Source organism: Silurus aristotelis (assembly GCF_946808225.1).
Source record: "Silurus aristotelis genome assembly, chromosome: 17".
In the NCBI taxonomy this organism is placed as follows: Eukaryota; Metazoa; Chordata; class Actinopteri; order Siluriformes; family Siluridae; genus Silurus; species Silurus aristotelis.
Window position 1 is genome coordinate 32501 of NC_139590.1, and position 25756 is coordinate 58256.

Here is a 25756-nt window from a genome sequence, read left to right on the forward strand (position 1 = left end):
CACACACACACACACACACACACACACACACACACACACACACACACAGTCCTGCTTAGGTACACACACACACACACACACACACAGTCCTGCTTAGGTATACACACACACACACAGTCCCGCTTAGGTACACACACACACATACACACACACACACAGTCCCGCTTAGGTACACACACACACACACACACACACACACACACACACAGTCCCGCTTAGGTACACACACACACACACACACACACACACACACACAGTCCCGCTTAGGTACACACACACACACACACACACAGTCCTGCTTAGGTACACACACACACACACACACACACACACACACACACAGTCCTGCTTAGGTACACACACACACACACACACACACACACACACAGTCCTGCTTAGGTACACACACACACACACACAGTCCTGCTTAGGTACACACACACACGCACACACACAGTCCTGCTTAGGTACACACACACACACACACACACACACACACAGTCCCGCTTAGGTATACAAATGCACCTCTTAATACACCACTATCACATCTCAATTACAGAAACCATCAATACAATACCAAAAACACAATATAACAACACCTGGCATTACAGAGAGACGTTTCACATCCGGAGGTAAAAACCATTTTACTAAAGCAACAAACCCAGTTACACTAAAAACCTCTACACTACAACCACAACTGTGCACCTACAACATCTGGAGCAGTTCACAATCAATATTTGTCTAACACACACACTGTGGTGTGGCCGTTTTAAAAGGTGCAAAGTAGGCAGCAAAAAAAGCACAAAAACATTTTTTCTTGCGGTTACTTTGATTTTTCTTCTTAGGACATGCACCAAACATTGGAACAGGAATTATTTAATTGAATTCATTTTTATCTGTATTGCACTTTAAACAATAAACATTGAACAATGAACAAAGTTACAGACAGTACAGGGTCAACCGCCATCAGGTAAAGTGTGCGTCCCAAGTCATCCAAAGCATGGGAGCATTTTATATTAACCGCAACAAAGAAAACTGTTCCTGGAAGTTATGCAAAGCAGAGCTTGTGTGGGATGGAAGTACCACAGTGATGCACGAGCACGTGAAAGGGAAACACACTGCACTTTACGTCGCTCTGGACACAGGGTTCTGCTAAATGTCGTAAATGTCGTGTGTGTCTGTGTGTCAAGTCAAGAAGCTTTTATTGTCATTTCTACCATATATATCTGATGCAGAACACAGTGACATGAGACAATGTTCCTCCAGAACCCTGGTGTTACATTTAACAATATAAATCTACATAACAGAAAACACAGAGTTACGGACTAAAGTAAGTGTCCTTGCCTTTTGTCTCACAGTGCAAACAGTGCAGACAAAAGACGTTGCAAAAGAACAACACAGGACAATGTGAGACAGTTACACAAAACACAAAATAGTGCCAACTAGTAAAGCTGCTGTATGTTATACAGTACAATGTGCAAAAGAGAGGACTGTATACAAGAGTGCACTTGTAAATAAACACAAAATGTAAACACAAAGGGTTAGGGTTAGAGTTATAATATAATATGGGTGGTGCTCAAGACATGGAGTACATGAGTATTAAATGTGTGTGTTTGATTTCAGGGTGTAACAGTTCAGTAACACAGTTGAGTGAGTGTGTGTCAGTTTGCTACGCTTCAGTTCTGTGTTGAGGAGTCTGATGGCTTGAGTCTGGATGTGAGGCTCAAATCCTTCAGAACCTCTGATGGTAGGAGAGTGAAGGGTGTGTGTAAGGAGTGTGTGTGGTGTCGTTCACAATGCTGTTGGCTTTGCGGATGCAGTGTGTGGTGTAAATGTCCGTGATCATCTCGATGTCCTCTATCCTCTGTACGGGCTTGTGATCCGAGACGGTGCAGTTCCCAAACCAGACATTGATGAAGCTGTTCAGGATGCTCTCCATGGTCTGGCTTGTTTTCAGTGCTATATACAGGTTTTAGATCAACAAATGTTTCATCCAGAAAACATCTTTTTCTGTAAAGGCTTTTCATATGTGAGCAAGACAATGCTTACTGCATACTGCATTTATTACAATAGCATGACTTTATAGTAGCTGAAGTGGCCTGTCTGCAGTCTAGACCTTTCACCATCTGAAAACATTTGGTGCATCATGAAACAAAAAACACAACAAAGGAAATCCAGAACTGTTGAGCAGCTAGAATCCTGTATCAGACACATTCCTCTCCCAAATCTTCAGTAACTGCTCTCCTCAGGTCCCAGATGTACACAGACAGAAGATGTGATGTTACACAGTGGGAAACATGATCCTGTTCAACATGGTCCAAATTCTAAATTACCTTATTTTTTCCTTCCAATGGCATAAATTCAGTTTAAACATTTGATGTTTTCTGTTTTATTGTGAAATAATATAGATTTGAGATTTTAAAAATCATTACATTGTTTTTATTAAAATTTTACACAATGTCCCAATTTTTTTGAAAATATGGTTACACACACATGCTCACACACAGCATGTCGTTGCAGGTTAGGGAGTGCACTGCAGGAGTACAGTCAGTGTGTGTGTGAAGTGTGTGATCTGTGTCAGACTCCAGGCTCTGCCACACCACTCATCCGCCTGGCGCAGTATTATACAGGCTGGGCTCAGCTCCGACACACACTCCTGCCTGAATGGACCCCACGAGGTGTGTGTGTGTGTGCGCGTGTTCATTGACATGGGCTATGTGTATCTGCAAAAATATGATTGTAAATAAACTGTGTGTGTGTGTTAGGTGTTGTTGCAGTGGTGATGTCAGATGATGCTTTTTTTTATTCCATGTGGCTAAAGGTCCTTCCAGCTCTCGCTGTTGGTGAGTTCAGCCTACAGACCAACACACACACATTCACACAAACACACACACATCCATAACACTGCTTACAGTTTCTTTGCTGCTTTCTTTATTTGAGTTAACTTTCGGCCGAGTTAAACATGCTACTGAGTTATAAGTGACCACTGTTTTGGATCTGCCTGCTTCATCCCGGCCTGCCACTGGATAGTGTTCAAGTGGAGGTCACTTTGCAGTTGGGGATGATTTCACATAAACGGCCTGGATATCCATGAGGTTACATAGAGGGGCGACGGAGTGTGAGAGAGGGGCGACGGAGTGTGTGAGAGAGGGGCGACGGAGTGTGTGAGAGAGGGGCGACGGAGTGTGTGAGAGAGGGGCGACGGAGTGTGTGAGAGAGGGGCGACGGAGTGTGTGAGAGAGGGGCGACGGAGTGTGAGAGAGAGGGGCGACGGAGTGTGAGAGAGAGGGGCGACGGAGTGTGAGAGTGGGGCGACGGAGTGTGAGAGTGGGGCGACGGAGTGTGAGAGAGGGGCGACGGAGTGTGTGAGAGTGGGGCGACGGAGTGTGTGAGAGTGGGGCGACGGAGTGTGTGAGAGTGGGGCGACGGAGTGTGTGAGAGTGGGGCGACGGAGTGTGTGAGAGTGGGGCGACGGAGTGTGTGAGAGTGGGGCGACGGAGTGTGTGAGAGTGGGGCGACGGAGTGTGTGAGAGTGGGGCGACGGAGTGTGTGAGAGTGGGGCGACGGAGGAAGAGGATGAGTGATTTAATACCTACATTATAAATGTACTGTTTTGGTTAGTTCACAGCAGTAGATTCTGTATGTGTTTTGTAGGAAACGCTGTCATCGTGGTTCCTGGAGTTCAGATGGCTCCTCCCACCCTCTTATTGGCTCAGCTCTTCATGAAGGCTGGACTTCCTGCTGGTGTGCTGAACGTGGTGACAGGAAACGAATCAGTGGGAGTCCGATTGGCTCAGAGGAGCTTGATCAACTACATCTCTTACAGTGGGAGCACACAGGTGTGTGTGTCTGTGTGCACGTCTGTGTCTCTACGTTTGTGTGTGCATCTGTTTGGGTGTTTGTGGGTGGGTGGGTGTCTGTGTATGTCGGTGTGGGGGGGGGGGTGTCTGTGTGTGTGTGGGTGTGTGTGGGTGGGTGGGTGTGTGTGTGGGTGGGTGTCTGTGTGTATGTCTTTGTGTTTGTGTGTGGGTGGGTGTTTGTGTGTGTGGGTAGATGGGTGGGTGTCTGTGTGTATCTGGGTGGGTGGGTTTCTGTATGTTGGTGTCTGGGGGGTGTTTGGTGGGTGGGTGGGTGTCTCAAGTCAAGTCAAAAAGTCTGTGTCCAGGTGGGTGAGTGTTTGTGTGGGTGGGTGTCTTTCTGTGTGTGTGTGTTGGTGGGTGCCTGTGTGTGGGTGTGGGTGTGGTTTAGTGTGTGTGGGTGGGTAGGTGTCTGTGTGTGTGGGTGGGTTAGTGGGTGTGTGTGGGTGGGTAGGTGTCTGTGTGTGGAAGGTTGTCTGTGTGCGGGTGGGTAGGTGTCTGTGTGTGGGTTGGTGGGTGTGGGTGGGTGTCTGTGTGTGTGTGTGTGTGTGCGGGTGTCTGTGTGTGTGTGTGTGTGCGGGTGTCTGTGTGTGTGTGTGTGTGCGGGTGTCTGTGTGTGTGTGTGTGTGCGGGTGTCTGTGTGTGTGTGTGTGTGCGGGTGTCTGTGTGTGTGTGTGTGTGCGGGTGTCTGTGTGTGTGTGTGTGTGCGGGTGTCTGTGTGTGTGTGTGTGTGCGGGTGTCTGTGTGTGTGTGTGTGTGTGCGGGTGTCTGTGTGTGTGTGCGGGTGTCTGTGTGTGTGTGTGTGTGCGGGTGTCTGTGTGGGTGTGGGCAGGTTTGTGTGGGTGGGTGGGTGGCTGTCGGTGTGGGTGGGTAGGTGTCTGTGCGGGTGGCTAGGTGTCTGTGTGTGTGTGTGGGCGGGTGTCTGTGTGTGTGTGTGGGCGGGTGTCTGTGTGTGTGTGTGGGCGGGTGTCTGTGTGTGTTTGTGGGCGGGTGTCTGTGTGGGTGTGGGCGGGTTTGTGTTGTCTGTGTGGGTGGGTAGGTGTCTGTGTGTAGGAGGTTGTCTGTGTGCGGGTGGGTAGGTGTCTGTGTGGGTTGGTGGGTGTGGGTGGGTAGGTGTCTGTGTGCGGGTGGGTAGGTGTCTGTGTGTGTGTGTGTGTGTGTGTGGGCGGGTGTCTGTGTGTGTGTGTGTGTGTGTGTGGGCGGGTGTCTGTGTGTGTGTGTGTGGGCGGGTGTCTGTGTGTGTGTGTGTGGGCGGGTGTCTGTGTGTGTGTGTGTGTGTGGGCGGGTGTCTGTGTGTGTGTGTGTGTGTGGGCGGGTGTCTGTGTGTGTGTGTGTGTGTGTGGGCGGGTGTCTGTGTGTGTGTGTGTGTGTGGGCGGGTGTCTGTGTGTGTGTGTGTGTGTGGGCGGGTGTCTGTGTGTGTGTGTGTGTGTGTGGGCGGGTGTCTGTGTGTGTGTGTGTGGGCGGGTGTCTGTGTGTGTGTGTGGGCGGGTGTCTGTGTGTGTGTGTGGGCGGGTGTCTGTGTGTGTGTGTGGGCGGGTGTCTGTGTGTGTGTGTGGGCGGGTGTCTGTGTGTGTGTGTGGGCGGGTGTCTGTGTGGGTGTGGGCGGGTTTGTGTGGGTGGGTGTGTGGGCGGCTGTCTGTGTGGGTGGGTGTGTGGGCGGCTGTCTGTGTGGGTGGGTAGGTGTCTGTGTGGGTTGGTGGGTGTGGGTGGGTAGGTGTCTGTGTGTGGGAGGTTGTCTGTGTGTGTGTGTGCAGGTGTCTGTGTGTGTGTGTGCGGGTGTCTGTGTGTGTGTGTGCGGGTGTGTGTGTGCGTGTGTGTGTGTGCGTGTGTGTGTGTGCGGGTGTGTGTGTGTGTGTGTGTGGGCGGGTGTCTGTGTGTGTGTGTGGGCGGGTGTCTGTGTGTGTGTGGGCGGGTGTCTGTGTGTGTGTGTGGGCGGGTGTCTGTGTGTGTGTGTGGGCGGGTGTCTGTGTGTGTGTGTGGGCGGGTGTCTGTGTGTGTGTGTGGGCGGGTGTCTGTGTGTGTGTGTGGGCGGGTGTCTGTGTGGGTGTGTGGGCGGGTGTCTGTGTGGGTGTGGGCGGGTTTGTGTGGGTGGGTGTGTGGGCGGCTGTCTGTGTGGGTGGGTAGGTGTCTGTGTGGGTTGGTGGGTGTGGGTGGGTAGGTGTCTGTGTGTGGGAGGTTGTCTGTGTGCGGGTGGGTAGGTGTCTGTGTGTGTGTGTGCGGGTGTCTGTGTGTGTGTGTGTGTGTGTGCGTGTGCGGGTGTGTGTGTGTGCGTGTGCGGGTGTGTGTGTGTGCGGGTGTGCGTGTGCGGGTGTGCGTGTGCGCGTGTGCGGGTGCGGGTGTGTGTGTGTGTGCGGGTGTGTGTGTGTGTGTGTGCGGGTGTCTGTGTGTGTGTGTGTGTGCGGGTGTCTGTGTGTGTGTGTGTGCGGGTGTCTGTGTGGGTTGGTGGGTGTGGGTGGGTAGGTGTCTGTGTGCGGGTGGCTAGGTGTGTGTGTGTCTGTGTGTGTGGGCGGGTGTCTGTGTGTGTGGGCGGGTGTCTGTGTGTGTGGGCGGGTGTCTGTGTGTGTGGGCGGGTGTCTGTGTGGGTGTGGGCGGGTTTGTGTGGGTGGGTGTGTGGGCGGCTGTCTGTGTGGGTGTTTAGCTTCTGTACTAGTTGTTATTGAGTGAGTAGTGACGTGAATGTACTAAATGAATAAAGTGTGTGTTTCAGTATGGAGAGCTGCTGGGGAAGCAGGTGGCTGGACGGGGCGTCCCTGTCTCTCTGTCCCTGTCTGTCTGCTCTGTGTGTCCATTCATCATCTTTGAGAGTGCAGACGTGGACAGTGCTGTGGATGGACTGATGGAGGTGGCTTTCAAAAACTATACGGAGGTAAAGTATATTTATAAACTTCTTGTTAGTTCACTAAACACAACAGTTTTTTATTTAATAAAAGACTTCTTTATTCAATAACCACCATCTCCATACACAACCAAACACCATAAGAGTCCTCACTTCCTCTCAGTGTACTCTATGTAACAGTGATTTATGGAGAACCCAAACCACGCAGTTGATTTAAATTAGAGACCTTCAGTAAAATGTGACTCCAATAAAAGTGCCCTTCAAACTTTAACTCGAAGTAAAAGTACAAAAGTATTTGCCTTTAAATGTATTTAAGTATCCAAAGTAGTGATTTATTATAACTATAATGTTCCTATTAACATGTTTATCAAAAGATTCTTTACTTAATCACCTCAGTTTATGTGTAAAGACTCGAATGTGACTCTCAGCACACTGATCTATTAATAGAATGATATTAATGACTCAAACACTGATTGATTTCTATTATAATCATCATGAGCATGAAAACAAATCCTACTTTTCAACTACTTATAAATGAAGGGTGTAAATGAGGTCACGTGTCTTGTGGTGAGTTCAAGTCTGGAGTTTCTTCATCATTTATTCTTCTCTAAATGTTCTGCTCACTGTTGAACTGACTCTTTGACAAATGTAGTGAAGTTAAAATAAACGTTTTCCCAAATAGAAATACTTCAGTGAGGTACAGATGCATGAAAAAGCTACTGAAGTACAGTAACTAATTACATTTACTTCCTTACAGTGCAACACTGTGTACAAACATCCAACCAAAAGGGCACAGAAATAGTACAGATATACAAATATTAGAAAATATAACTGACTGAGACTTCACACCTCTGTGTCTCTCTTTATCCGACTTTCCTTATTCTTTTCAAAAATGTATTTAAACCAAACCATGACGTTTTCTCTGGATTAAACATACTATTATGCTCCCTCTCTCCCTCTCTCTCTTAGTGGAGGTGGGTGGTGTGTGTGCAGGAGTCAGTGTATGATGCTGTGATGGAGAAGCTGAAATTCAGGATGTTTAGAATGAAGTGTGTTCATGTGAGGAATGAATGTGAGAGAGCTCGAGTGGATGCTGCAGTGCATGAGGCCGAACAGCAGGGGGCGATGGTTAGTCACAGACATACTGAATCTCTCTCTTTTTCCCCTGTCTTCTTTACAAACACACTCATTTTCAGATTTATCAAAGAAAAATCTTTCTCTCTGGTGCAATTTGTTACAATTCATCACACACACACACACACACACACACACACACACACACACACACACACACACACACACACACACACACACACTAATTACTGTAAGAAACTGCTTGGAAATTTTGTTTAGAGCTTTGTTTAGAGCTTCACTTCTCACTGCTTTGTGAAAATCTGTGCATGTGGTCATTTCATCTTATACTTTTAACTTGTTACTATGGCAACGTCTAATGGGTGTGTGTGTGTGTGTGTGTGTGTGTGTGTCGTAGCTGATCCAGGCTTGTCCTCCACCCTCCTCAGGATGTGGGTATCCCCCCACAGTGGTGTGTAACATAGCTCCTTCCTGCCCCTTGGTGGTGTCTCCTCCGCCCGGTCCTGCACTGCCCCTGCTGTCCTTCAGGAGCACTGCAGAGGGAGTGGCTTTGGGTAAAATAACTTCATCCTCAATCTTTAGCACATCTCACTCTGTACAGTTCACAGCTTGTAAATCATTTATAACAAGAAGAAGGAGAAGCGATGTTCTTATATCAGAGGTGGATTAAATGTATTTAGTGCCAGACTCAGTGCAATTCTGTTGTTTCAGTGGGGGTTAGTTCTGCATGTACGCAGGTCAGAAGATCAGCAGGTACACAGTTCTGCATGTACGCAGGTCAGAAGATCAGCAGGTACACAGTTCTGCATGTACGCAGGTCAGAAGATCAGCAGGTACACAGTTCTGCATGTACGCAGGTCAGAAGATCAGCGGGTACACAGTTCTGCATGTACGCAGGTCAGAAGATCAGCGGGTACACAGTTCTGCATGTACGCAGGTCAGAAGATCAGCGGGTACACAGTTCTGCATGTACGCAGGTCAGAAGATCAGCGGGTACACAGTTCTGCATGTACGCAGGTCAGAAGATCAGCGGGTACACAGTTCTGCATGTACGCAGGTCAGAAGATCAGCAGGTACACAGTTCTGCATGTACGCAGGTCAGAAGATCAGCAGGTACACAGTTCTGCATGTACACAGGTCAGAAGATCAGCGGGTACACAGTTCTGCATGTACGCAGGTCAGAAGATCAGCGGGTACACAGGTCAGAAGGTCAGCGGGTACACAGGTCAGAAGGTCAGCAGGTACACAGTTCTGCATGTACGCAGGTCAGAAGATCAGCAGGTACACAGTTCTGCATGTACGCAGGTCAGAAGATCAGCGGGTACACAGGTCAGAAGGTCAGCGGGTACACAGGTCAGAAGGTCAGCAGGTACACAGTTCTGCATGTATGCAGGTCAGAAGATCAGCAGGTACACAGTTCTGCAAGTCAGTGTGTGTACTTGTGGTGAATCAGTGGACTATAACAGGAGCTCTGAATGTTTAAAGGTAACTGCAGACCTCATGGTCGAGCTGCTTCTATCTGGACTGAAGATTTGACGCTGGCTTTGGAGACTGCTAAGAGGTGTGTATTTCTGTGTACACTTACTGTCCAATTTATTAGGAACACCTGCACATTTATGCAGTTGTGTAATGAACCAATCAAGTGGCTGCAGCAGCACGATGTAAAAACTCTTACAGGTCAAGAGCTTCGGTTAATGTTCACATCAAACATCAGGCTGCAGATAAAGCGTCTGATCTCTTGGACTTTAACCATGACATGGTTAAGAATTTGTATAACTTCTGGTCTTCTGCTGAAATGTTCACACAAAGCCCTGATGAGTGATAACATCAGATGTTATAACTTGTACATTTAGTCTTTACAAGCATGGTAAAGAGAAAATCCTCTCAGAACAAACATCAGACACCGAGGACGAGCTACAACAGCAGACCACCTCAGGTTCCTCTCCTGTTAGCCAAGAACACGAACCTGAAGCCCTCACGAGCATTTTCTCACTGATCTGGAAAGGCTGAAGATTAGAATAAAAAAGTCATTGTCGCTTTTCAGTCTTCACCTGTCCAACTGTTTTTGTCTGAAAGGAGAGATTCAGAATTAACATTAATGACAAACCATTTTACATTCTGTTATAATTTAATATTCTGTGTGTGTGTGTGTGTGTGTGTGTAGTCTGTGTGTGGGTTTGGTGTGTGTGAACACTTGCTCTGTGACAGATCCCTCGCTCCCGCAGTCTGGACGGAGGGAGAGTGGGACCTGCACTGACGGAGGGAGAGAGGTGAAGACAAGAATTTTGGAGAAACAAAATAATAAACACTAAACACTTTATTAATAATAAATAAATAAAATATTAACACTACACTAACACACAAACGCACACACACACACACACACACACACACACACAGAATGAATCTGCAGGCTTATGGTCCAGTTCCAGGATAATTTTTTTATTTTAAATCTAATTGTGTTCATGGATTTTATAATTATTTATTTAAAATAAATGTTTATGGAATATTTATATTAATACCTAATATTCATGATTTGTGTGCTTGATACACCATGATGATTCAAGAACTTGAATAACAGTTCGCAATGACTAGTTTTTATACTTTTAATCATTTAATTCATTTGAAAGCATTTGAATTATTTTTTTGTATATATTTTTTAGAAATAGAGAATAACAATTATTTTAAATATGTTGTTGTTTAGGGTCTTTTTCAGTTCCTGAGTGCATCTGTGGCTCCGCCCCTTTCTCAGCCAATCTCTCTGGACTACTCCAAGTTTGGAACTGCAGCATCCAAGTTCCTGGTGCCGGAAGGTTCTAATCTGTCCAGGTGTGTGTGTGTGTGTGTGTGTGTGTGTGTGTGTGTGTGTGTGTGTGTGTGTGTGTGTGTGTGTGTGAGAGAGAGAGAGAGAACTGGAGTCTTGGAGCCTCCAGTTCAAGTCTAAAAATGTAACTTTTTCTCTCTGTCTCTAACCTCTTTCACTCCCTCTCTCTCTCTCTCTCTCTCTCTCTCTCTCTCTCTCTCTCTCTCTCTCTCTCTCTCTCTCTCTCAGTGTCTCTCACTCCTGCTCTCACTTGTTAGGAGGGAGGGTGTGTAAAGCAGATTCAGGTTGCAGTAGGTCAGTTCATGCTCCAGGGGGCGCTGTTCTGGCTCATTGTCCTGATGGTGGGAGAAAAGATGTGCGTAATGCAGTGGAAGCTGCTTTAAAGGTGCAGCAAGGGTAGGAGTTCAGGAACACACTGTAGTCTATGATGCTGAACACACACGCACTTACAGAGGATAATAAAGTTGGTCACTGCTGTGGTTCTGATGTGCAGGTGGATGAAGAAAAGTCCAGCGTCTAGAGCTCTGGCCCTCTACTCCCTCTCTGACTGTCTGGATAAAAGAAAGCAGGACATGGCTGCTTCAGTCCACAGACAGACCGGGGTGTCTATAGAGGAGGCTGTTCAAGAGGTGGAGCTTAGCATCTCCAGGCTTTCTGATTGGGCCGCACTCTGTGATAAACAAAATGGACACATTCCAGTAAGAGACATTTTTTTTCCTTTTTACTCCATTAACACTTAATAAGTGCTATAGAAATAAAAATTAAAAATGGAAACACTCCAAATGGTTCCTGCAGTTTTATGTCTATTTCTCCACAGGTTCTCCCTCAAACTGGTTATTCCGTCTCAACCCCAGAGGCTTTAGGAGTTGTGGGTGTGGTCTTGCCCGACACTAAACCTCTTCTCTCCATGGTGTCTGTTCTGGGGGCAACCGTTTCCGTGGGCAACGCTGTCATCATAGTGACTAGCGAGAAGTTTCCTCTTCCAGCTCTCGATTTCATTCCGGTGATTTTACATTCCAACTAAACAGATCTCTTCATTTCATCCTTTAGATTATAAACAATTATTTTCACAATACAGATGAGTGTGTATTACTCCGCTCACCAGTGTGTATTACTCCCCTCGCCTGTGTGCATCACCCCTCACCAGTGTGTATCACTCCCCTCACCAGTGTGTATCACTCTCCTCGCCAGTGTGTATCACTCTCCTCGCCAGTGGAGAGTGATTCAGACTGCTGATTCAGATTTTTTTGTATAGATGTATAGACCTGTTTAATAAAGCTTTATTCCGGTGAATTAATCACTCCCCTCGCCAGTGTGCATCACTCCCCTCGCCAGTGTGCTTCACTCCCCTCACTCTCCTCGCCAGTGTGCATCACTCCCCTCGCCAGTGTGCTTCACTCCCCTCACTCTCCTCGCCAGTGTGCATCACTCCCCTCTCCAGTGTGCATCACTCCCCTCTCCAGTGTGCATCACTCCCCTCGCCAGTGTGCATCACTCCCCTCGCCAGTGTGCATCACTCCCCTCGCCAGTGTGCATCACTCTCCTCGCCAGTGTGCATCACTCCTCTCACCTGTTTTACTCCATAAAACTCCATCAGCAGTCCATTACAGCACACAGTTACTCCAGTAGAGTTCACCATCACCAGTCGAAATGTTATAGTTAATATAGTTTTTGATGTGTGAATTTCTGTTGTTGTTGTTGTTGTTGTTATAGGTTTGTGATTATTACTGATGTGTTTTAAATATTTATGAATAAAGATAAAATCCGATGTCTTGGCAGGTTCTTCAGGCGTCTGATGTTCCTGCAGGCGTGGTCAGTGTTATCAGTGGGGGAAAGGATCAGCTGACCCAGGCTTTGGCCAATCACAATGAGATCCAGGCTGTGTGGTACTGGGGCAGTGCAGAGGTTTGTGTGATTTGACCTTTATTGATCTGTTTAGTTATGTCCTGAAATTCAAACTTCATAAAGCATTCATAAACAACCTGCATACAACTTTTATAGGAAATCAGGATGAGAAAAGATGAATTTTTGTCTAAATTCTACAAAACTGCAACAATAATACAGATGCTTAAAAAAACGGCTGTGTTAAAAAGTGTGTAAATGAGACAGTAGTGAATAATAGTGAATGTGGCATATGGTTTGTGTGTGTGTGTGTGTGTGTGTACAGGGCCGCCAGTTTTTGCAGCACTGTAGTCCTCTAAAGCGTCTGTGGCTGCACTGTGAGGAAGAGGAGGATGAAAATGGAAGAAAATTCTGGACCAAGCCGAGTTTCTCAATGCAGGAGGAGATGTGGAAAGAGTGTGTGGTGTGGAAGACTGTGTGGATCCCCACGGCTTAGAAAAACATTTATTGCTGATGAAACAAATAAATTAGGATTTTAAATAAACAATGAAATGTAGGTTATTACATCAGATATTTAAAAAAAAGTTGTGTTTTATAAAAATCTCACCAGAGAAAAACTGCTGATTCAGATTTTTTTTCAGGACAAAATGGAGAAGCGAAAGTAAACTACAAACGGTCACATTTTTTATTAACCTTCCCATTTAACACATGGGAACCTCAGGATGTGTCTCATACTTAATACCTTTTACAGGAAAATCCAGGCAGTTCATTTTATTCACCTGTTGAAATCATTTAGGCTAAAAAATGTATAGACCTGTTTAATAAAGCTTTATTCTTTAAATGAGTAATAATTTAATATAATTTTACTGTTCTGGTTTTCACTGTTGATTTTCTCGTCATGTTATTACACTATCAGCAAAGTTTAAATAAATCCCACAATATTAAAGAACATTCAAGAAACATAATTGTCTGATTTATTCACACAAACACTGGTATTTGAGATGATTTTAAATAAAAAATCCTTTCTGTGAGAAAACTGGAATCTTGCATCAAATCCTTTTCTATCATTTATACCTTTTCCATGAAGTAGCGTCCTCTACGTGATGTGACGTCGTGTCCTCTACGCCCTCTACGTGACGTCATGTCCTCTTATATCAGAACTTACTCAGCTCTCATTACACCACATTCTCTCTGATCCTCTGCTTAACTCACCCACCATCTCTCAGGGTACCTGCAGAAAGACCTGCATCAACACACTTGTCTGTTTTCTTGTCTAAGTGGTGGATGAAACTTGACCTTGATAATGAAACTGCTTTTTTTTACTGTCATTTCTGCTTTCACACAAAAACTCAAGACCTTAAAACAAGTGTTTGTGTTCACACTGTTAGAACAGGTGCTTTTATGACACGTTTAGAAGTGCTCTTAATGTATCAATTTAAATTTTATTTGTCACATACAGAGTATGATCATTTTTACGACAGTCCGGCATTCAAATATAAAATGGATCTTAGGAAAGATGAACCAAAAAAAAAGAAGGTAGATAAAAAGTATAAAATATATGAAGATATGTGAATGTGTATTTACATAAATGCATATGACTGTAAAAATTAAAGTGATAAACGTTATTGTCCTTAAGGTGTCTGTGTGCAGTATGGTGTGGTATAAAGTGGCACAATAATGTGCAAGTCCAAAGTTAAAGTGTCATAGTGCAGAAAAAGATGGAGAGAGACTAGATCCTGGGTGTTTCCTGGTTCTGACCTGGTGATCCAGTATGAGGAAGTTTTTACTTTCTTTTTTTTTTTCTTTCTTTCTTTTACTTTTACACTTGCTAATTATAAACTGCTGAATCACTAGGACATGGCACATTTTCCTTTTTCTCTTGTAAGTGTCTAATAAAAGCTGTTTGCTGCAACTTTCTTTATCCCAGAAAGGTTTAAATAATGAAGTCAAATGATTTTAATATTAATGTAACAGGTCTGACATTTTTACATTTTTATATTGTGATATTGCATGTTTTCACATTCACAAAACTAGCTTTTTAATTTCCACTTTTAATTCAAAATAAATGTCATTTTTCCCACTGTCTGTATAGAGAGACAAAGCTTACAATTACAATTACAAGGACTTATAATACAAACTTATACATTCATTAATACTGCTTTATTTTTGTAAAGCTGCTTCGAGACAATGTCCGTTGTTAAAAGTGCTGTACAAATAAAGATTAATTTAATTATATATGTAAAGCACTGAGTACACTGAGTTTAAATGGTTGAGCGCTACATCCTATGTGTGAACTACAGTTTTATTATAATGGTCATGTCTGAGATTTCTGCTGTCGTAGGCAAATGTTGGTTTGCAAATTGCCTCTGCTCGTGATTTGCGTTATTGTGAAAGTCACTGTGAAGTAGGGTGTCATGTGATTTGCAGTCAGAAGATCAACATGAGATGCTGAGTCACAGTGACACGACACTTTTTCAGCTTTGGTGAGATTCTAGTAGCAACTTCACACAGGTAACATCTTACCATCAAATGCTGCGTTACACAATATCACATGGCAAATTACTTCTGTCTTTCGACCAGAAATATAAATTATATAATGACAAATTTTAATGATAAACTGATATATAATATATACAATCCATAATCTGATTTTATACATATACACGTGTGTGTGTGTGTGTGTGTGTGTGTGTATACTAGATAGAGTTTATGGAAAATGTGGACATAACATGTAAACCTTTTATTTATTTCATGAGATCTAGGCTGGTGATATGGCAGATAATGAGATTATGGAGAATAAAGTTCACCGAAAAAATTAATGATTAAAAGTAAATATTTATTATAGACTGTAATAAATAACGAAGTATGTTTGATGTGCTGATCATTATTACAGGTTAAATTAGTAAAACTCTGGTTATGTCCACTGTCTCTTAATAACCAGGTCACGTGTGCAGTTAAAAACTGCTTAGTCACTGCCTGCCTTATTTTGCTTTCTGTAACAAACGCTGTGATAATTTGTCAGTTTGTAATCTACATTTGAGTTATTTTAATGTAGTTATTTTTTATTTTATTTTAATCAAATAAAGTTGAGTAAAATAATGAATTTGGAGCTGTTTAAAAATACATATGTTATAAATGACCTGTAGTAACCCTTTGTGTCTTCAGTGGGTACAAAGAGTCATGCTTATAATTGGTCACTTTCTTTAGACCCGCCCACTTTCTGTACACGCCACCACCACCGCCCCCCTCCCCTCCCCGAGCAATAATAAATAGCAAGCGCGAGCCATATTAGCGTCAGATTCAGAAGATTCTTGCTTCAACAGTGATTGAACGGAACTTCTTCTTTCCTGCTTAAACATTCCAGATTTTGACTTCTAAATTTCTGTTTTTGTACGTTTTGATAAGAAAACGATCAAACCAGCCGAAATGGAGAGTCAGATTCGTCAGAACTACCACCGCGACTGCGAGGCCGCCATTAACAAGATGATCAACATGGAGCTTTACGCGTCCTACACCTACACGTCCATGGTGAGAAGCTCCGAGGGTGTAAAATGTGCTGGGGTTTGAGGTGGACAGCTGACTGACTGGGAATGAGGTGGGTTAGTGTTCCTTTGTATTTCCGGTGTTTGACATTAGGACTCTTTTCCCACAGGCCTACTACTTTACTCGCGATGATGTCGCGCTCGAGGGGTTCGCGCATTTCTTCAAAGAGAACAGTCATGAGGAGCGCGAGCACGCGGAGAAGCTTATGTCCTTCCAGAACAAGAGAGGCGGCCGCATTTTTCTCCAGGACGTCAAGGTTATTTACACCTTCATTATTTATACACTAAGATTATTTCGTTTCATTTAGGACATGTCTAACAAAGGTACATGACTTATCTCCCCCACCCCCCCGTAGTGGTATGATCCGTTTCTGTCTAATCATAGAGACTACATGATGATTGTTTACTGCAGTGCAGCTTCACGTTCATTTCCAATTATACTGAATTTATTTCTACCACAATTACTCACGTGTGTGTGGTGGTTGTTTTCCAGAAACCTGAGCGTGATGAGTGGGGTAGTGGACTGGAGGCCATGCAGTGTGCTCTGCAGCTGGAGAAGACTGTAAACCAGGCTCTGCTGGACCTGCACAAACTCTCCACTGATAAAGGAGATCCTCATGTGAGTGTGTGGGTAGTGTCTCAGATGAGTCATGGTCACATGTTTAACGAGTTTGTGTGTGTTTAACCGGTCTTTGTTTTTCTGCCCATCAGCTGTGTGACTTTCTGGAGTCTCACTACCTGAACGAACAGGTGGAGGCCATAAAGAAACTGGGTGACCATGTTACCAACCTCACCAAGATGGATGCTGCCAACAACCGAATGGCCGAGTACCTGTTTGATAAACACACCCTGGGAGAAAAGAGTTAAATGAACATCACCCATTTTGAGATTCTGCTAAGAATCCTGATTTGTGTTTGTGTAGAACTGAGTGTAAACATCAGCTTCCTGAGTTTCATGTACCTGTTAATCATGGCTGATTCTGATGAATAAACATTTTGAGCCACATTAGTGCCTGAGTGTTCTGTGTGATTAGTTGAAAGGTTTGGGGGGGGTGTGTTTGGGGATGGTTTCAAACACCACTTTATTAAATTATTTACTGACTTTCTCTTCAATTTAGTTTTTTTTTTTTTTTTTTAATTCTGTAGGTTAGGGTGGGGAACGGGCAGTTTGGAACTGATTTGTCATCTTGTGGACATTACAGTAAAGTGAGCTAAGGGTGATAAACATATAAAGCAGGTGTTTATAGACAGTGACTACATTTAAAATGGAGATTAGAACTATTCCACTGTAAAGAAGCTATATCTGAGGCCCTTTAGCAGCTGTATGTAGTATAGCTGAGCCTCACCCATTTAAATTGTCACATACACATTCATACAGAGTGACATGTAAAATGCTTTTTTTTTTTGACTGTCCAGCTTGTAAACATAAAGAAATAAAACAAAGATTAGAGTAACACATGTATTAAAATATGAAAAGGTTAAGAATAAAAAAAATAAATAAAAAAACTATATATATAGATGGGTAGATACGTATGAATGATATTGACAGAAGTACAGATTAAAAAGACCCATTGTGATTGTCATTACTCATTCCATTTCCAGCTTATTGAAAAGCAACCAGAGCACATTTCTATTAAAAATGCTTCACAAATGATTTAATTCAAGGCAATTATAAAAGGGTGGGCTGGTAGAAATAATAGGTGAGCACTCAGTGCTAGTGGCCCCAACTCCTAATCCAGTTCTCCCTATAACTACTATTTACAAAATTACAAAGAATCTAATTTACACTAAACTAAACTGTAATAATAAACATTTGTCATTTAGCAGAAGTGCTTTGAGTTTCTAGCAATGAATTATTCTACACTGGTATGCTAGATTACAAACTCCATATAAATCAGACTATAACTCTTGATTTTTACAAAGCAAACTTGGAAAGTGTAAGTGTTTCAGGAAGATGAAGGTCTTCAATCGTCACTTAAAGATAGCCAGGAATTCGTTGTTTTGACATCTAGGGGAAGTTCATTCCACCACCTCGGTGCCAGAACAGAGAAAAGCCTTGTGGTATACTTACTTCTCATTCTGAGAGAAGGTGGTACCAGTGGAGCAGTGCTGGAGGATCTCAGACAGCGTGGTGCAGTGCGAGATGTGATGAGGTCTCTGAGGTAAGATGGTGCTGGTCCATTTTTGGCCTTGTAGGCAAACATCAGTGTTTTAAATCTGATACGTGCAGCTACTGGAAGCCAGTAAAGTAAGCATTAGTAGGGTGGTGTGGGAGAACTTGGGCAGATTGAACACGAGTCGTGGAGCTGCGTTTTGGATCATTTGCAGTGGATGAATAGCGTTCAGAGAAAGACCTGCCAGCAGAGAGCTGCAGTAGTCAAGTCTTGAAATCACAAGAGACTGAACAAGCACTTGGGCAGCCTGTGTGGACAGAAATGGTCGAATCCTTCTGATGTTGTAGAGAAGAAATCGATAAGAACAAGCCAAATTAGCAACACTTGAGGAGAAGGACAGTTGATTGTCCATAGTTACCCCAAGGTTACGAGCAGTGGCTAAAGGGGAGAGTCATAAGGAGTTATTTAGAGATCTTGAACTGGAGATGAATTGCCTGGGATGACCAGCAGTGCTGTTTTGCTGGGGTTGAGTTTTAATTGATGAGCACGCATCCATAAAGATATGTCTGTCAAGCATGCCGGGATCCAAGGGGAAGCTGTGGTATCTGAGGGAGGGAAAGAAAATATTAGTTGAGTGTCATTCGCATACCAGTGTGAGGATAAGACTTCACCAATAGAATGGGTATAGAGGGGGAAAATGAGGGGACCAAGTACCCAGCCCTGGGTTAGGATCATGGAGGTTGTTCTGTGAGAGCTGGACAGACAGTTGGTTAGAAACAGTGCGTTCCAGAGATTTAGAAAGAAAGGAGAGAAGTGATAACGGTCTGTAGTTGTTGATGTCTGATGGATCCAGAGCAGGTTTCTTTAAGATGGGAATGACCCTTGCTTGATTGAGGGTAGTTGGTACATAGCCAGATGTTAAGGACCCGTTGATGATTGTGGAGATGAAGGGCAGGAGATCTTGTGAGATGATCTGAATTGTAGTTGAAGGGATTGGATCCAGAGGGCAGGTGGTGGAATTGCAAGATTGGATGACTTGCAGTATCTCATCTTCTGATAAGATTGAGAAGTTTGACATCAAATAAGCAGAGGATTCCTGGCTGTGAAAACAACTTTGAAAATTAAAAAATTTAAAAAAAGTTTATTTTACACTCTATAAATCTTCTTTTTATAGGATCATATTAGTTCTAAATTATAATTCAATCCTAAATCAATTTATCAAGCCTATTTTCAAACTTCAGTACAAAATCAAAACTTTCTATAAAAGGTTTTTTTTTTACCAATTTTATGGAACTTAAAAAAATAATATTTTGTCTTTGTACTCAATCCATTAGTTAACCAAAAATTTGAACATTATAGAAATAAGTTTTTTTTGCCACCTAAATACTTCAATTCAATTAATTTTTATTTGTATAGCGCTTTTAACAATGAACATTGTCTCAAAGCAGCTTTACACAGATAATGTGGTGATTAAAAGTAAATATATTCTTTGTAGGTAAGTTTGTCCCTGATGAACATCTGTGGCAAGGAAAAACTCCCCGAGATGGCATAAGGAAGAAACATTGAGAGGAACCAGACTCAAGAGGGAACCCATCCTCATCTGGGTTGCATTGAATGTCCATTTGAAGCAGATATACAATGTACTTAATGTACTTAATATATATATATTTTCCCTCACTGTATTACTTTATAACCAACAGTAACCTGAAACTTTATTTGTATTGTTGATCAGTTATATCCCAAAATCTTTTTTTCTGTCAATCTGTTATGTCATGTCCATCCATCCATCCATCCATCCATCCATCCATCCATCCATCCATCCACCCACTCAAACCCCACCCACCCACCCACCCATCCATCCATCCATCCATCCACCCACTCAAACCCCACCCACCCATCCATTCATCCATCCATCCACTCAAACCCCACCCACCCACCCATCCATCCATCCATCCATCCATCCATCCATCCATCCATCCATCCATCCATCCAAACCCCACCCACCCACCCACCCATCCATCCATCCATCCATCCATCCATCCATCCATCCATCCATCCATCCATCTATAACCCAAGCAGAAGATAGAAATCATGTTGGTATATTCTGGGTTATTTTTTCCCATAGGCTTAGGACAGTCCAGACTGCCTACTCTTAATGAACTGTACATCACAAATGATTCCTTGAGTGTGAACAATAAAACTGTTTGTGATTCTGATTCTTACGGAAGTGCATTGCATTCACAAAGGCATAATTATGACCTAGTATCTCATAATTGCGACTTATTATCTCATAATTATGAGATCCTGATCTTATAATTATGACTTACTAAATCATAATTATGACTTTGTATCTCATAATTATGACTTAATATCTCATAATTATGAGATAAGTTGGGGTAGACTGTGGCAGGGGAGCTTTTTAGTGCATAACACCGGATCTGACGTTACTGCATTCTTTGCTCGGAAGCGCCTCATTGCGCAACAATGGACATGTAGCAGCTATCATATAGTTTAGCTTGATGATTGTATATGTTAGTGTTAAGATGGTTCTCACACTGGTTCTCTAAATACATTCCTGTTATCTCTTCAGTGTTTTTACGATGTGAGTATGTGAGGTATACAGAAAGTATTTATCTGGGCTCACACATCTCCGGTTATTATGTCTTCTTACCCAATCAGGAACAGTTTAAGCTCATGGTTTTTTTCAGTGTGTGTATATATACTTGTCTGTTATCTGCATTAAAATAAAAACAATAACATTTGCGCCATGCTGTGTGCTGTGTGATTCCTCCCTGATCAGAAAAGGCACCACGGGCTTCGTAGATCGCATGGAAAACCTCTCCAAGAATGAATACTTAATAAAAGTGGACAGTCAGAATGTGTAACATATATTAGTAGTCAATGTTAAAATATAATAATAATAATAATAATAATAATAATAATAATAATAATAGTTAATGCCCCTAATCTATTATCTGAAGCAAGACTTACCGTAAGTAAATGAATTAGCAGAAGGGGCAGGTCAGCGAGGAAATGTCCAGTAGCTAATTAAATTAATATAGAGTCATCAAGCTAAACTATATGATAGCTGCTACATCTCCATTGTTGCGCAATGAGGCGCTTCCGAGCAAAGAATGCAGTAACGCCCTAAAACCCTCCCCTGCTCAGTTGTAAGTCGCTCTGGATAAGGGCGTCTGCCAAATGCCGCAAATGTAAATGCAGTCGGAGGTGAAGAGGAAGTAGAGGAAGGGGGCTCAGCACACAGCCCTGTGGTACACCAGTGTTGAGTGTGATGGTGTTGGAGCGGATGGAGCCTGATCAAACCTGCTGGGGTCTGTTGGTCAGAAAGTCCAAAGTCCAGTTGCAGGTGGAGGTTTTAATGCCCAGATCTACAAGTTTGGCTATTTACTTGATGGTGTTAAATGCTGAGATGAAGTCAACAAATAGCATACGTGCATAATTATTGTCCAAATGTGTGAGCACAGAGTGCAGTGCCATGGAAACTGCATCTTGTGTGCTCCTACTGCTGCGGTAGGCAAACTGGTGAGAATCCAATGTGGATGCCAAAGAGTCCTTCAGGTGTGCTAAGACCAGCCGCTCAAAGCACTTCATGACAATGGGTGTCAGTGCTACAGAACGGTAGTCTTTCAGGCACTTTGAGCTGGAGTGTTTTGGCACAGGCACAATGAAGGTGCATTTAAAGCAAGTAGTAACAGCTGCTTGGGCAAGAGACAGGTTGAAGATGTCAGTAAACATCCACCGGCTTTGTGTGCGCTGATCCGGCTCAGTGCGTTGCAGACATCTGTGGAGGAGAGTGTGATTGGAGGGTGGTCAGCTTGAGGGTTTGAGTTTGGTGGCAGTTTCTCTGTTGTCTCTCTCAAAGTGAGCATAAAAGTAATTAAGCTCATTCAAGAAGAGGACATCAGTGGCAGCGGGCATGGAGTGGGTGGATTTGTATCCACTGATGGCCTGGATGCCTTGCCACATGCATCGAGGGTCTGAGCTGGAAAAATGCTCCTCTATCTTTCGCTTGTAGCAGTGCTTGGCCTCTTTAATGCCCCTCTTAAGGTTAGCTCTGGATGTGCTGTAGGCTTGTGCATTGCCTGATCTGAAGGCAGTAATGCATGCCTTCAACAGGAGGCACACCTCCTTGTTCATCCATGGCTTCTGATTTGTGTATGTGATGATCTGTTTCTGAGTGGTAACACTGTGTATGGTGGTATTGATGTAATCCAGTACAGAGGAGGTGTAGCAGTCCATGTCCGTGAGATACTCCGCCATTGGTCGTCTAGGGAGTTATACAAAGATGCTGTTTGTGGACTACAGTTCAGCGTTTAACACCATAATTCCCTACACAATCACCTCTAAGTTGGAAGTCCTGGGACACAGCCTGCCGCTGTGTTAATGGATCTCTAATTTCCTGACAGACAGACCACAAGCTGTACGGGTGAGAAAACACACCTCATCCACCCTCACCTTCAGCACTGGAGCTCCCTGCACACATTTTTTCTTTTCGCACTAAGACAACTTTAATCAATTTAATCTCTGGACTGTCACTTTGGGTTAGGGTTAGGGTTAAGAAACGAAGAGCTGGTCGCTCCTTCTTAAAGGGCTAGTCCTGTCAGTGTAACCCGGCAGGGCACGCACAGGGCATAAAGCATTCAGCCTCTGGTCCTCTGCAGACAAAAAAGGAGGAGGGTGAAAAGTGGGAGAGCTCAGTCACACCACCAGTGAAAGCGGGGATGCATCTTCCACATTTGATAAGGTCCTGCAAGAAACCCAAAATATCAGTGACTGAGCACAGATATAAAATAAGCTGGTGCCTCTCGCAACACTCTTTAAACACACACCACTTGCAATCATAAAGAGAACGTGTGGAAGAGGCCCTGGCATTCTGAATAGTGGCAATAACATGAGGGGGACGATCAAAATGTTAAAATTTGCCCTCTCACGGGCCAGGCCCAGAGAGCCACCCTTTCTGGGTGAGGATAGTAGTCTCACAGTTTGCTTGGGCCAGGAGGTCCGTGCGCAATGGGAGGGGCCATGGCTCTGCATACAGAGGAGGGATTATCTCTGCTAGCCACCTGGGTGCTATAAGGATCAGAGACAAACTCTGTACTTCCATCCTGGCCAGGGTTGGGGTTATTAGGCAGACTGGAAGAAACGTGTAGAGCAGCATGTTGGGCCATGGATGAACCAGTGCGTCCTCACCAAGGGGGGCATCCTCGTCCCGTAGCAAGAAGGACATTGGACAGTGGGTGTTTTCAAGAGATCAATGGCCGCCCGGCTGAACTTCTTCCATTGATGTTTGTTCAACATTCTGACGGCCAGAATAGGATAGAGAGTGACGTCTTTTTTTTTGGAACCAGGAAACAGCGAAAGTAAAAGCCCTGATTGCTTAGATGTGGGGCTACAACTCAAACCGCCCTCTTCTTGAGAAGGGATGAGATTTTGTCTTTTAGAATGTGAGCGGAGCGGGGGTGCCCTGGCAAACTGAAGTCTCTAACCCCTTGTGATTGTGTGAATCACCCATTCGTGGGCTGACACAGACTCCTGAGTGTCCCCACGCAGCCTGGTGAACTACTTAGAGTTGGTTTGGCTGGATCGCTCATTACTGGTGCAATGGTGTCACAATGACTCAAGTTTTTTACATCATTAGATTATTAGATATCGTAATTTCCGGACTATTAAGCGCACCCAAATATAAGCCGCACCAACTGATTTTTACAAAGATTTTTATTTTATTAAATAAGTCGCAGGTGTCTACACTGAAACTAATGAACTTTACACAGGCTTTAACGAAAGACAGTGTCTGTTACACGGCTTGTATCTAAACAGTAGCCTATCAAGAAAGTCATTGTTCACTGTCTTCCTCCTTCCTTTCACAACAATTTCTCTCAGGAGTTTATCTTTTGGGATCATCGTGCGATGAAAAATCACCATCGGTGAAGCTTTTTTGCTTTTTTTTTTCATGCCCGGTTGTTTTCAGCGTGACGGATGATTCGCTTTTCCTGTAGACAGTCCGAGTGAGCGGCAGGTCAAATGTCCATCCATATCATCCATATTTATGATGTGGTGCGGGCCGATTCAGTGGGAGCGCATCTGATTTAATATAAAGAATTTCATTGGTTCATCTGAACCCGTTCTGCAATTTCATTGGTCTAATGTTATGGGGCTCAGTTTTATGGCGGCAGGAAGCTTGTGAAACCAGGAAAAACACAGGAAAAATCTATAAATTAGCCGCTTCATTGTTTAAGCCGTGGAGTTCAAAGAGTGGGAAATAAGTAGCGTCTTTTAGTCCAGAAAATACAGTAATCTCTCTGTAACATGAACATTCATGTATTATTCAGAAGGGAAAATGTTCTCAGGTCCAGGATATTTTAAAGATCATGCATGTAAGCTTCACTCATATTCTCACAGGCTGTAATGCTGAATCAGCATTTTCCATCAAGGCTCATTTTACACCGTCATTGTCCCAGGGGTCACACCATATTACACAAACACTCACCACATTTCATCATTACTATATATATATTTAAAATAGAAAACTGCAGTATCAAACATAAACAAACAATAAATACTTCATTTGAAATGAAGTTCTGATTTATTTGACCAATTATCATTTTTCTTTATACTTGTTTAAATATATTTTTGTGTATTTAAGTTTTATTCAATTGAATTTAAGATGAGATTTTGTACTTTGTATTTATAATAGTGTGTAACATAAACGGATGATTTGTTGACTGACAGTTCTGATGAAGCAGGAAATATAATTATGGTGAGTTGGTAATGAGGCTGATTGCCTGGGGAAAGAAACTGTTCCTGTGTCTGTCAGTTTTGGTGAACAGAATTCTGTAGCGCCTGGCAGAAGGGAGAAGCTTGAAGATGTTGTGTCCAGGGTGCGAAGAGTCAGTAGTGATTTTTCCTGCCCGGTTTCTGATGTGTATGGTACAAGTTCTGGAGAGTGGGCAGGGGAGCACCAATGATTTTATCTGCTGTTTTAACTGTGTGTTGCAGTCTGTTTCTCTACTGTTTTGTTGCTGCTCCAAACCAGATGGTGTTTGATGAGCACATTGTAGAACTGTATAAACAGCTCCTGTGGCAGACCGTACTTCCTTAATTGGTGTAAAAAGTACATCCTCTGCTGGGCCTTTTTGAGAATGGATTTTATTTCAGGTCTTGGGAAACACTATTTTATTGAAGTCAGACCAGCACAAACTGAATATATCACAAGGATTTCTAAAATAAATATAATTATATATTCACAATCAAAAACCAAAGTGGCTTCTGCATCATAAAAGCTGTTGTGTTGAGCTCTTAACACAGCTTAAGTATGAAAACCATCAACAATGTACAACAGAACACCGGGTTAGCTTCTAGCTTCGTCGAGGCATGGAGTTTCTGGAGGAGCTTCGACAGATTGGAGTTGCTGTTTATCGCAGTACATATGACCTTCGAACCAGAAAGACACAGTTTAAATTTTACTAAAAAGTTTTTGTCTTTATGCTCAACTAAAGTAAAATAATGAGCATATTTCCATCTTTACTCGTCTTGCTCTCATTACTCATTACTGCTGCAAAGACCTGAATAAACAGAAACAGGCCCACAGTGCATGTTTACAGTTGTTCATCCTCAAATCCTACAATGCG

At 43.5% G+C, this 25756-nt stretch overlaps 2 protein-coding genes across 3 annotated transcripts in view; both read left to right on the forward strand.

Annotated features, from left to right (window-relative positions):
• aldh16a1 (aldehyde dehydrogenase 16 family, member A1) overlaps positions 1-13488 on the forward strand; it is a 17249-nt gene extending 3761 nt beyond the window's left edge. For both annotated transcript variants that reach the window (XM_083566737.1, XM_083566738.1), the window contains exons 5-18: positions 2521-2678; positions 2766-2843; positions 3655-3839; positions 6566-6724; positions 7664-7822; positions 8184-8340; positions 9272-9347; positions 9951-10056; positions 10491-10615; positions 10839-11006; positions 11104-11308; positions 11428-11613; positions 12390-12515; positions 12778-13488. In XM_083566737.1, coding sequence (XP_083422863.1) covers positions 2521-2678; positions 2766-2843; positions 3655-3839; positions 6566-6724; positions 7664-7822; positions 8184-8340; positions 9272-9347; positions 9951-10056; positions 10491-10615; positions 10839-11006; positions 11104-11308; positions 11428-11613; positions 12390-12515; positions 12778-12948 — 2059 coding nt within the window. In that variant the 3' untranslated portion in view covers positions 12949-13488. The remainder of the gene's footprint in view (positions 1-2520; positions 2679-2765; positions 2844-3654; positions 3840-6565; positions 6725-7663; positions 7823-8183; positions 8341-9271; positions 9348-9950; positions 10057-10490; positions 10616-10838; positions 11007-11103; positions 11309-11427; positions 11614-12389; positions 12516-12777) is intronic.
• A 2217-nt stretch (positions 13489-15705) lies between these two features.
• Positions 15706-16999, forward strand: LOC310740245 (ferritin, middle subunit). Its single transcript, XM_083566782.1, has 4 exons — positions 15706-15980; positions 16105-16251; positions 16488-16613; positions 16706-16999. Exons 1-4 carry the CDS (start codon positions 15879-15881, stop codon positions 16859-16861), a joined length of 531 nt encoding a protein of 176 aa, XP_083422908.1. The 5' UTR covers positions 15706-15878; the 3' UTR covers positions 16862-16999.
• Positions 17000-25756: the final 8757 nt, after the last annotated feature.